This window comes from Triturus cristatus, chromosome 9, assembly GCF_964204655.1.
Source record: "Triturus cristatus chromosome 9, aTriCri1.1, whole genome shotgun sequence".
Taxonomy (NCBI): Eukaryota; Metazoa; Chordata; class Amphibia; order Caudata; family Salamandridae; genus Triturus; species Triturus cristatus.
In genome coordinates this window covers 412,053,464-412,065,175 of record NC_140592.1, presented here as the reverse complement: position 1 = coordinate 412,065,175, position 11,712 = coordinate 412,053,464, and the positions used below count along the sequence as shown (strand labels likewise).

Genomic DNA, 11,712 nt, shown 5'->3' with positions numbered 1-11,712 from the left:
CCTAGGACAGGGCAACAAACACAGTGAAGAGTATATTCCTAGGCAATCAAAATTGATACAGATATCAGCCACTAGGTCAATTGATATAGAACTAAAAACATTAGAAAGACTTTTAATAAGAGCCAGTGTACCATATAGTAATAAAGTTAAAAAATCATTTTTTTATTGTTGTCAACATATAATAGTGTTTTATATTTAAATCAACATATGACCAAAACACAATACACTTTCTAAAAAAAATATACACATATTTTATAAAAATATATTAACAAAACTTAGCAAAATACAGACTAAAATACAGATACAATGACATAAAAAAATTATTCAATGAACACAATATAAAATAAGGAAGATAAACCAAAATGTAAGCATTCAAGATATACAAAGTTGCGGCAATAGATTGTCTTCGACGCGCGTTTCGGCGCACTAGCGCCTTCGTCAGGAAAGCCACACAATTTTTCTCGTAACAACAATAAGAGTAAAAAGGTCGAAAAATGTCGAGATCTAATGCTCGCTGATAGAGTAGTCACTTGTGACTGATTCTTTTATCAGCCGATATTCTTTGATAAATGGGACGTATTGAGAGAAGGACTGATGAAGCAACAAATACGCCGGTGATTTCTGGTTAAATGCGGAGACGTGGTTAGCAGATGATTTGATATATATCATACTCTTTTCAATGATATGCTGAAGTATATATCTTCTTTTTTTCTTTTGCCCAAGATGGTCTATGGATGAAAGACCCTCGTAGGAAGTAGGACGTGCCTCACCGCGTTCTTTGCTGCTCCCGGGAAATTTTTGCCATCCTTAATACCAACAGTCAGACATGTTTTGTAATCCACCCCATGATATCTCCCACAGTTTTGTGCTGACTGGTGTCTTATATAGTTGATGAGATAGGGCAATACCATTTTACCACTTTAGACAGTGGTAAATGGTTGCCTTTGAAAGGAACATTAAAGACATGTTCGGATTGTGACGGGAAATGTATCTGCATGGTTGACATGTCTAAAGTAAACAACAGAACATAGCACAATAACATACACAGAGCAACATAACAACACAATCAAAACCTAACAGCACACAACAAAACCGCCAAACCAGAATGCAGCACTACAACCACACTTCAGTACAACTTCACAGTGCAAAAATGTATTACTAAGACATGACAAAAAAACTACAGAACATATCACCATAACAACAAAATGATACACAACAGGTACGCACAAACATGTTTGACACACATTACGACCTCCAGGAACCTGCTTTCTTAATAGGGTGGTAAAAGCTGATTACACAAAGCACTGGTTTAACTTACCACCAAGGACATGAAACAATGTCAATCAAAAATGTTTTCTGATCAATCCCAAGGACTAGTACCAGGACACTGTCTAAGAAACTATTTTTCTGAGCTGACTAACTACTGCTATGGTTACCCAAACAAACTGATTTTAAAATGACATAATTGGCTCATATAATAGGGTGCTAAAAGGTGTTTTTCAACAAGCACTGCTTTAACTTAACACCAAGAACATAAAACAGCACCAGTCAATACTTTTTTCTGTTCCAGTTCAAGAACTGTTATAAAGTCACCTTTTAAGAAAATATTTCCCCATCACTCAGTAAACTCTACTGCTATGATTACTCAAATTAATCCATTTTACAGTGACATCCTTGACTCAAAAAGCAAGGATGCTCATTGTTACTCACTATCTATGGAACATATGTACCTGTAATGGTCAAGCCCACAACCTTAGGCCTACATCTAAAGTGGGAGGGATTTAACAATTTTGAAGTGTGAATATCCGAATGGAGTGTATGATTCAATTTGGATGTATTCAATCAGGCGAATGTTTGGAATATGATTTACCAAGACACCAGTGAATCAAGCTTTTAAGTACGAACTCAAACTTTTAAAGATGCAGGAGTGGAAGAAAGTGGATTATTAGTTGAAGTAGATGGTAGTCATCTACAAGTAACAATTGCAATATTCCTTTCTAGGTGTAGTTAAGTCTCAATAATTTAAAACTCAGCTCACCCCTTGGTTGAATATAGCACAAAGAAGGCAGGGTTAACTTAGAAGAAATTTGTAAAACATTTATCAGTACCACAACAGTTAAAAGGTAGAACAGACAACACCTTAACAACCTCACTCAAATTTATAACTATAAAGAAAAATGTAATGAGCAAATAGACACCTAAACAACAAAAATCAGGCAACCCAGAAATATGATTTTTAAAAGTTGTAGGTGTTTCTCACACCAAAATGTGCAAAACGTCAACCACAGGTATCTGGTCCCAGTAGACTGGGTCAAAGTCAAACGTTATGGTGGACCGCAATGTAGTGCAGGTTGGATACATGGACCAGTTTCATCCCGGTGTAAAGTTCCCTCCTTTTGGACTTAGCCATTTACCTGGTGAAAAATCCTCAGCAAGGAGGTAGTCAGTGGGTCAAGGTGCCAGATGGATCCGAAGAGGGTCTAGCCGATGGTGGCTGGCTGTAGAGTAGGACCTCGGAGGGAAGTTTGAGGCTCCTGACGTTGAATGCGGTAAATCTCCAAGCACGCAAAATCCAAGGTCGGGACACAGGAAGGCATTGTCATTGCAGTGTTGGTCCCGGTGAAGTCCTTTACATTCTGATTTAGAAACTTTTCTTGAAGTCAGGATCCTTTCAGAGGGCCAAACCAGCAAGTTGAGTCTCACCGGCAGTTCTGTGTCGGCATCTGCAGCTCGTCTGCAGTCTTGGGTAGCATCTGGTATTTTTTCCAGAAAGTTTAGAAAACATTTCTAAGTGTCCAGTCCTGTAGTTTTTGATGGGGAAAGAGTATGCTTTTACACCAGCCAGGGTTCCAACACTTGGGCACTGTTTGGTAATTAGGACTTAATATCCCCGGAGTTACCAGCAGGGTCCAGGGCAAATCCAGGTGGAACTAGACAGCTGAGCTCAGCAGAGATGATGGTTTACTCCAGCTTTTATGATTCTGGTGTAAACCAGGGGGCTAGCCAACTACCCCTTTTAACTCCATTCTTCTGACTTGGGTACAAGTGGGGAGCAGGGCCAGCCATTAAGGCTTCTCTCCATAGTATTAAAACCAGGTGCAGTCCTTCTGTCTTCCACAGGTCCAGAGGTGTTCTGAAGAGGGTACTGAAGATGCCATTATTATGGCCATTGCCAGTCTGTGTGTGGGTGAAACTCCTATCTGCCCTCTAACCAAAGGGGAAAAAGCTCCTAGGGAGTTTCCTACCCATGTTTGCAGCACTTCCAGTGTTCCTCCATCCCTAAAACAGATAAGGCCGAACCTTTCTAGCCTTGTTCAGAGCTCTGGGTACTCCCCTGAGCATGTTGTAGGGAGATGAGAAAATCCATCTGCAATCCCCACAGTGATTGTTGCCACTCTGGCTACTTAGACAATGGCAGGGCAGGACTAGATGGGAGTTACATCTACCTGTGACAGAGGATGTCCCTTTAAAGATTCTGTATTTGGTGGGCACATTCCCCAGGCCATACTGTCAGGAGAAGGTCACACCTCTCCCACCAATGGTCCTTTTGTTCTATTTCCTGGGAGCCAGTCCCACCTCCGTGCAGGGGGCCAGCAGGCTGCCAGGTGAAAGTTGGGGATTAATGCTGAAAAGGCTACTAAACACTTGAGGCAGAAAAATGCCATCTTTTTAAAGGTAGTATTAAGAAAAAGTGGGAAACCCAGTACATCCTTGGAGGTTTGGGCAATTCAAGTATTAGCAGGTAAGTGTGCCTACAAGAGATTTGTTAAACGACATATTAACATTAATTTTCGCATTCAATGTTGGCAAACTCTATCGAGTAGCCCACACTTCAATTTTTACAGATTCAATTTTGCTTATTTCAGTGTGAACAAATCTACAAAATAATCTAATACGGGTATATATATTCCAGAAAGATACATTTATATTGGCAAAGCATTGCAAAGGGTACCAAAGAAAAGATACTCCCTAAGGGTCATTCATCTTTATATTAAATGTCCTGAAGATGGTCTAGCGGATGCTTACAACACATAGACTGATACGTCAACAACCACACCTATTTTTTGTATTATTTGATTTAAGGACATGTAGTCTGTTTAACCAGACACATTCTCCTGCGAATGTTTTGAAAAGGTGTTCGTAACTGCAACAATGAGGTGTTTGTAACATCGAAATATTTTAACTTATGGTTGCATTGTGTTCGTTTTATGGAAATGTTCTTATCCTTTCTTTGTACCCTTTGCAATGCTTTGCCAATATAAATGTATCTTTTTGGAATATATATTTGTCCACATTGAAATGAGCAAAATTGCATCTGAAAAAACTAAAATGTGTGAGCTACTCGATAGAGCTTGCAAACATTGAATGCAAAAATTAATGTGAATATGAACTTTTTAAAAGTGGCATTTTCAAAATAGTAATTTAAAATCCAACTTGATCATTATTGGATTTTAAATTACTATTCATTTGAGTCCTTAAATCTTGGTTCTAGTTATTCCCATACTAAATTGATGCATTGTATTGTGTTTTTATGTAACCCAGTGCTTTTCTATGGGAGAAACCAGCCTTGCCATACTGAAAAATTACTCTGGAGATTGATCACTGGCAAGGCACGGAAAACATAAGTACACTAGTCCTACATTTTAAATACCATGAAGCCTTCCCTTTGGGCATTTTGAGAATACCTGAGAGATAACGTATATGTATTAAAAAGGCAGGTTTAGGTATACGTTTTGCCAGGTCAGATTTGAAGTTTTAAAGCCGCATACTCAGGCTGCCAGGGACACGCCTGAAGTCTTGCTTTGACTTGTCATTTTAGTGGATGCACAGTAGGTGATGCAGTCCCCTAGTGACATTTATCTTACAGACCCTGGGTACACCGGGTATTATATACTAGGGACACATAGGTTATTTTAGATGTGTAAATTAGGATTTTTAACAAATGTAACTTTTAGGGTCAGAGCACATGCCCTGGGGCCAGGTTAACAGCGTCCCAGTGTACAGAGTCCAAAAATCAACAGAAATAATCCCAAAAACTGGAGGGGTCTGCGCAAAAAGAGACATTTTGCTACTAGAATTAATTAAGAGCCCCACCTCCTTTTACAGCAAACGCTGTTCAACTCTTTGATGGGGTTTTCTTAATTCAAAATTAGTGCCTTGCGTTTTTGTGTGTACAAACAATGCAAATGTTGAGTGTTAATGAAATTTGCTGACTACTTGGTTAAGCCGACATGACTATCTGCTTCCTATCCAAAGTCCTCTCTGTTGCTTGTCCCAAACTAGAGAAGTGCATGACAAAACGGAGCAGATCTTTCTCTCTCCCACTTTTAAATGTATGTATTTTTCAACAGTTTTAAGAAGCCTGCCTATCACGCCACGCTCTCTATTTTAGTATCTCTCCTATAATCTATGCATATTTTGTTGTCAGCATATACTACGAAGCACAGTGATGTGCTATTACCAACCACAATAATTAAACCTTATAGTCCCCTGCCAAGGGCTGTAACAGTCGTTTAAAGACCAGGATCAGAGTTATAAACCCGAGCCACAGGTGAGAGCATGTAATGATGGAGACATGGACATCATTTAGGGGTCGCCAGGGGTCACAGCTGTTACCACTGAATTGTCCCTTGAAATGAAAGAAAAATACATTCATAAAGCGCTCAAATACCAATTGGAATCAATGCGCTGTGAGCCATGTAAACAATCTAGAGTCTGGGGAATAAAAGCAGTCAGAAGAAAATAAGATCAATCTACAAAGACAAAAGCCACGTTTTTAAAGCCTTTCTAAATGCAAGATGTTTTTCTATTGCACTTAGATAGTGTGGAAGAGTATTCCATAGTTTGGCTGTGGCTACAGAAAACGATCTTCCTCTCATTTCGCCTTTCCAAATTTAGGAATAACCATCAGTTTATTCTTAGTAAAGCGTAGTGGTCTTGCTTGTTGGTACCACTGAAATTTGGCTTTATTAGCCCGGTGTCCTGAGTTTTGTAATGCCTTGTGTGCAATACATACGGTTTTAAAGGGGACTCGCTTACTAATGGGCAACCATTGGAGTATGACCAATTGTGCGGCCATCGACTGATGCCTGGGGAGGTCTAAGATGAGCCTTGCTGCTATGTTTTGTGCAGTTTGCAGTTTCTGGATGGAAAACCTGTTAATATTCAGATAGAAGGCATTACAATAATCAATACTAGACGCAATTAATACCTCAACTTTTTGTTTTGCACGCAGGTTGTGGAATATAGGGAAAGACTTTCTGCAATATTCTGTCCAAGTTGAAATAGTAGGATATTTTTCTGTTTACCTGTAAGTCAAAGGAGAGTCAATCATCCCCTATGACCCCAAGCTTTATTTGCAGATTTGGTAAAGCCTGAATTTCCAAAGATTCAGGCCACCAGTTTCTGTTCCAAATAGAAAGCTGACTTCCAAAGATGATCGCCTCTGTCTTCTCAGTGTTTAATACAATTTTCCCTCATCCAGGTGACAATTGCTTTCATACAATTGTGAAAATGGATGTCCCTAGCCGATCCAGCCTCTGACAGAGATACAATGATCTGTATATTGTCAGCACAGGGGATGACCTGAAGACCAAATGATTAAATAGGTTTGGCTAATGGGGAAACATAAACATTGAATAGTGTGGGGCTTAATGAGGAGCCCTGAGGGACCACATGAGGAAGAGAGAAGGTTTTAGAGCTGAGTGACCCTTGAACATAATGGTACTGCATTTGCAACTCCTGGCCTCAGAGGTAACACAAACAGTGCAAGGAACACAATGACAGCTCGTCCTTATGGACATTGGATGAAGTATCATTTGGTTTTTTTTCAATATTTTTATTACACTAATAGAGAATAGTAATATTCACTATTAGTGTAATAAAAAAGGAGTACAATTAGTTGGAATATGACCCTCCCTGGCAGCTGAGGTAAGTATCAAATGCTTTTAAATGCATGTTGTGTGAATGTGTGCAGGTGTGAATGTGTTTATGTGAGAGAGAGTGTAAGTATATGTGATTGTGTATGCATGTGTAAGGATGTGTGGTGTTAGTGAACATAAAGGTCTTATGGCGTGTGATGTCACTTCCACTACCCCCGGCCTTTTAGTAAATTGACGTTCATGGATGGAGAGGACCTTTCTAAACTGTTATAGCCTGCGGCAAGGGGTTATAATGCTATTAGAACATTCCTCTCCTTGAGGGGAGAATGTTCTAAATTAAGCATGGAGAAAAAGGATAAGTATTGGTATGTTGACGCAGAAGGTCTCTACCAGTCTTTATTGGCCCTGAGCCACTTCATTGTGTTCAATGGAGCTCTCAACATTCCAATATTGTAATGATCTTCCGTGTATTCCACATATAATAAAGAATACAAAGCAGTCATATTTAACTTTGCTCATGTTTCCTGCCTCTTGAGAGGTCACATTTCTAATAAATGTTCTTATAACTGAAAGGACTTTAGCAGCTTCTTCCCTTCGCATTCATGCATGCCATCACAAAATCATATTGATTTTCTCAAAGAAAAGTACAACTACATCACTTTTTATTGTGACCTCACTTTTCTGTAGTATATGTAGTATGTTCTTACACAATTACAAAAATAATTTTCTAATTAAACTATAAATATAATACATCAATATTTTTTTAAAACCTTTCTGTAAAATGAAATGCAAGTATTGTTCTATGGTGTGAATTTTAACACTTTACGTGTTTTTTTTAAATCCTCAAATATGCAAAAGACATTAAATGTAGTTTTATAGTTGCTCTGATATTGAATCTACCACAAGGTAGAGTTGCACATCCAAAAAGATAACTCTTCACTTGAACTGCAGTAATTAGCAAACAACATCGAAGAATACATTTCCTTTTAAAATAACGATTACCATATTTCTGCTTCTCCCCATAATCAGTCAGTTTCTACTATACATCCTTGCAGCACCCAACAGCCGTTTACAAGTAGGAACGCCCTGGGTTATTAGTCCTAGGCCTGTCATGGAAATGATATGGGGCAGGATCTCGAGAAGGATTTGGTTGAGGGCAGTATTGGATTTTTGCCGAAGGTGCCCCAGTGCCCTTATCTTGTGAAGATAGGGCTAGCCATTAGCAAGCCTCGCTATCTGAAAACCTGGAAACTGCCCCTTCCTGTTCTGGTGTAATCATGTGCCAGAGTGGCTTTAAGCCAATCCACGGTCCAGCATGTGTCCTATAAAAAGGGGTTTGGATGTCCAAATAGACGCCACTTATGAAGAATCTCTCAAGATGCTGCTGTGGCTTCTTCTTGCAGTGAACCTTGTGCAGGGTCAATTCACCCCTCCAGTGAGTATTTAAGAATTTAAGACTCCAGCAAAGTGTTCTTGGGCTCTTGTGGTTTCTTGATGGGTGTTTGCTGTGGCGCCGGGGAGGTGTGAGACTGAGAGCATAGCAGAGACTCATGGGCTTCTGTTTAAAATCCCGTTTCCATATTGCAAGTAATTATTGTTCATTTCTCCTTGCATTTGGAAACGTAGCCATGGCTCACAGAACTGTGCGAAAAACGATTGTATTGAATCTTCTGAAAATGTTTCTATGAACTGTTAACAGTAACATTCGAACTTGTTTAGAAAAAAAAAGGTATTCTGCTAGGCTCGCCTCCAATGAGTATTTGGTAAAAAGTCTGCATCAGTTGAGAAATAAATGCACATTGCAGCTGAAACATAGGTCAAAGCTGGATAGAATTTTACAGTGGAATAAAAGTTTTACCATCGGATTTTCTGGGAAATATGTGGTACAATTTGACCTTCATTACAAGTTCAGAACTAAATTCCGCTTCCTGTGCAAACGGGATCACAATTTTAAATTGTGTGAGGGAGGACTTTGAAAAATGAGTGGTACATGGTGCATTTTAAAAATAACACTGGGGAAGGAACATGGGCAAAACTACATAGGATTTAAAAACATTACAGTGGGTTTGAGGGTTCTCCAATAAAAGGATGTTATTATAGGAACACGTAAGGCACATTTACATTTTAAGCACTTTTGAATTTCTTTCAGTGCTGAAAATTAAAAGTACTTACTCTAGAAACAAATAATCAGAAGCAGGATGTGACTATGGTGAGGGTGGAGATGACCTATTGGCCAGTGTCCCAAAGATCAGTCTTCAAAGGCAATTAAGGGTTCCCTTAAAATATCATTGTCTCGCCTTCGGTATTGGGGCTTGAGCAACAAGGCTCAAGCCTGTATCGTATAGGTGAATGTCACAAATTATTAACAGCAGTGCATACAAAAAAATACGGTTTATACACTGAGGCGGGTGCTGGGGAGACACATTGACCTCACACCCAGAATTGGTCTCCTGGGGATCCTGGCAGATATAGGAGGAAACTGGGGTGAGCAGACATTGGTGGGTGCTGCATCAGGCCTGGCCAATCACAACGTCGTGCGGAAATGGAGCTCCCCAACTCCACCTATGATCTCTGAATGGCAATGGGCAATGGATTGGTGTTCCAAGGGGTTCCAAGTTGCAGGAGACCATCTACAGGGGCCAGGGTTGACCACCGAAACATGCCTGTGTGTGGGGCAAATGGTGGGACTACTATGTAGTGAGAGGTGATGCAGAATTCAATGGCCAAATACAGGTCATTCAGTAGATTATGGTGTGCTACAGCGGGATAGAGAATGACGGGCAGGTGTGAAGGGAGTGGGATGCGCACTATGGTGCAGTTTGAAAATACAAGTAAAAACTTGTTTATAAACAAAAATAAGATTTTTAATGTTCATACCTTATTTTGGAAGAACAATTAACATATCTCTGCAATGACATTTTATAAATAATCAAGAGCAATAGTGATTGAAATGTGATCAGTGCTTTAATATTATAGGATATCTCTACCTCGCTACTCTTACCTAAAGGGGTTGGTGAGTGTATTACATGGTGAGGTCGCACAACCACACCGTGTAATGCACTTCATTTCCTCAGAAAGTGTTAATGAAGTTTAATCCAAATGAGCTGAGGAAAGACTCCTCATATCAGACCTCCATCAAAGCCCCATTCCACACTCTGTTTGCTTATCCAAGCCCCATGAGACAACAAAAAGTTTATTCAAACTTCCTTATCAACTAGTGCCATGGCCTTGGTAGAGTTGGAGAAATGCTGTCTGGGTTTGACCTTCATTGCGAATGAGCAAGGAGGAAAGGCTTTTGCCTTATATGTACAATGTGCACCACTTACTGGACCTCTTCCCAATGCCCCTTACAGGTAGTGGGATAATCGACCTCCAGGGATTTGGCAAATTTTCCACTTGGTGTAATGTCAATTCACTTTAATCCTTTATTTCATCGTCAGATGAAAAAATAAGGCGAATGAGATTGCTCTCATACCTCATAAATTGTAAGAACTATTGAATATTTATCATGTTATTCAATCTCCCCATGAAGAACACATACACGGGATAAATATCACCAGTTGCCATCATCACAGGAAGAATACATCCACTTAATAATCATGTTACATGTTTAGAAAAGATGGCTGCAGATTGTGCTACCGCTTGTCACACAGATGTCTGATCACCTGATATTTTTAAAGTAGATAATAACGTGCATTACTTCACCAGGCCATAACTGGCAAATTAATAACTAGGCATTTTCCCTTTCTATTATAAGCATACAAAGGTTTAAGTATTAATATTTGGTGCAATTCAGTGCCTGTCAAACCCTACACAGCCAGTCCCATGTTGCAAGAAATGCAGTTAGAGGAAGAAGGGAGGCCATTTTTAAATGGTTTCCTTTTCTGCATATTGTAAAGAAAGACTAGGAGGCAACAGCGTCAAACACAGATCAAAATAAGGAATCCAGGTGCAAAACAAGTGTTAATCCTCCTAAAAAGGTAAATGGCTACTTGATGACAGGATAGTCTGTGCATGTGCATTTAGGTTGGAAACTGATCACGTTGACAACTTCTCAGCAGGGCTACCAAACATCTAATGATACAGGATCCACCACTTTTGTGCAGGGCTGCTTTATTTTTCGTAAGCCTTTACACCACATCTCAGCAGCCCTGCCATACATTTATAGATGATTGCAGATTCATTTCAGAAAGCTTGATATTCTTTCAGAGGAACATCTCTGGAGATCTGCTACGTTTTATTTGACAATAATGAAACCTTTGCTCTGGGCTGCTATAATCTTCAACTCTTCCCAACAAGGTTACCATTCATTTATTTGAAGGTACCAGCACTTTTCAACAGTGCTTCTATACTTGTAAGGACAGTGCAGACATATCCGTTTTGCCTTATTTCCAACTGACAATATAAAAATGGCAGTGATGCTTGTGTCAGTCTTCCTCCCAGAACACTGTCGCGGAGTGGACAGAAATGTCCATTTCCAAGAAGATCACCACCAAGAAAGCATTACTTTTTAGTTAGCTAGATTCTCGCATTTAGCAATTTCATTCTCCCCTTTATAAAAATGAGTCTATATACTCCAGCATTTTGATTGCTGTCGGGTAACAGATCAAGACTGACTGCAGATAAGGCCACATGACATGGATGTATAAGTTACAGTAATCACACAAGGGGGGGCTAGAGGAGGTTTAAGGACCAGCGGGAGCCAACTCCCCATTCATACTAACACATCACAAAAGAAGCCCCGGGTCCAGGTTCGTAGGGAGGTCTAGCATGTGACTCAGGATATCTAAGTGTGCAAGCTGGCGATTCCCTTTTTGAGGACAGATCCCCT

At 39.7% G+C, this 11,712-nt stretch overlaps 1 protein-coding gene across 1 annotated transcript in view; it reads left to right on the top strand.

The window, feature by feature from the left end:
- Positions 1 to 8,229: 8,229 nt before the first annotated feature.
- The window catches only part of LOC146798058 (olfactomedin-4-like), a 79,719-nt gene continuing 76,236 nt past the window's right edge, over positions 8,230 to 11,712 (top strand). Inside the window, exon 1 of the mRNA XM_085627904.1 lies at positions 8,230 to 8,316. Within this exon, the coding sequence (XP_085484030.1) occupies positions 8,260 to 8,316 (57 nt within the window). The 5' untranslated portion in view covers positions 8,230 to 8,259. The remainder of the gene's footprint in view (positions 8,317 to 11,712) is intronic.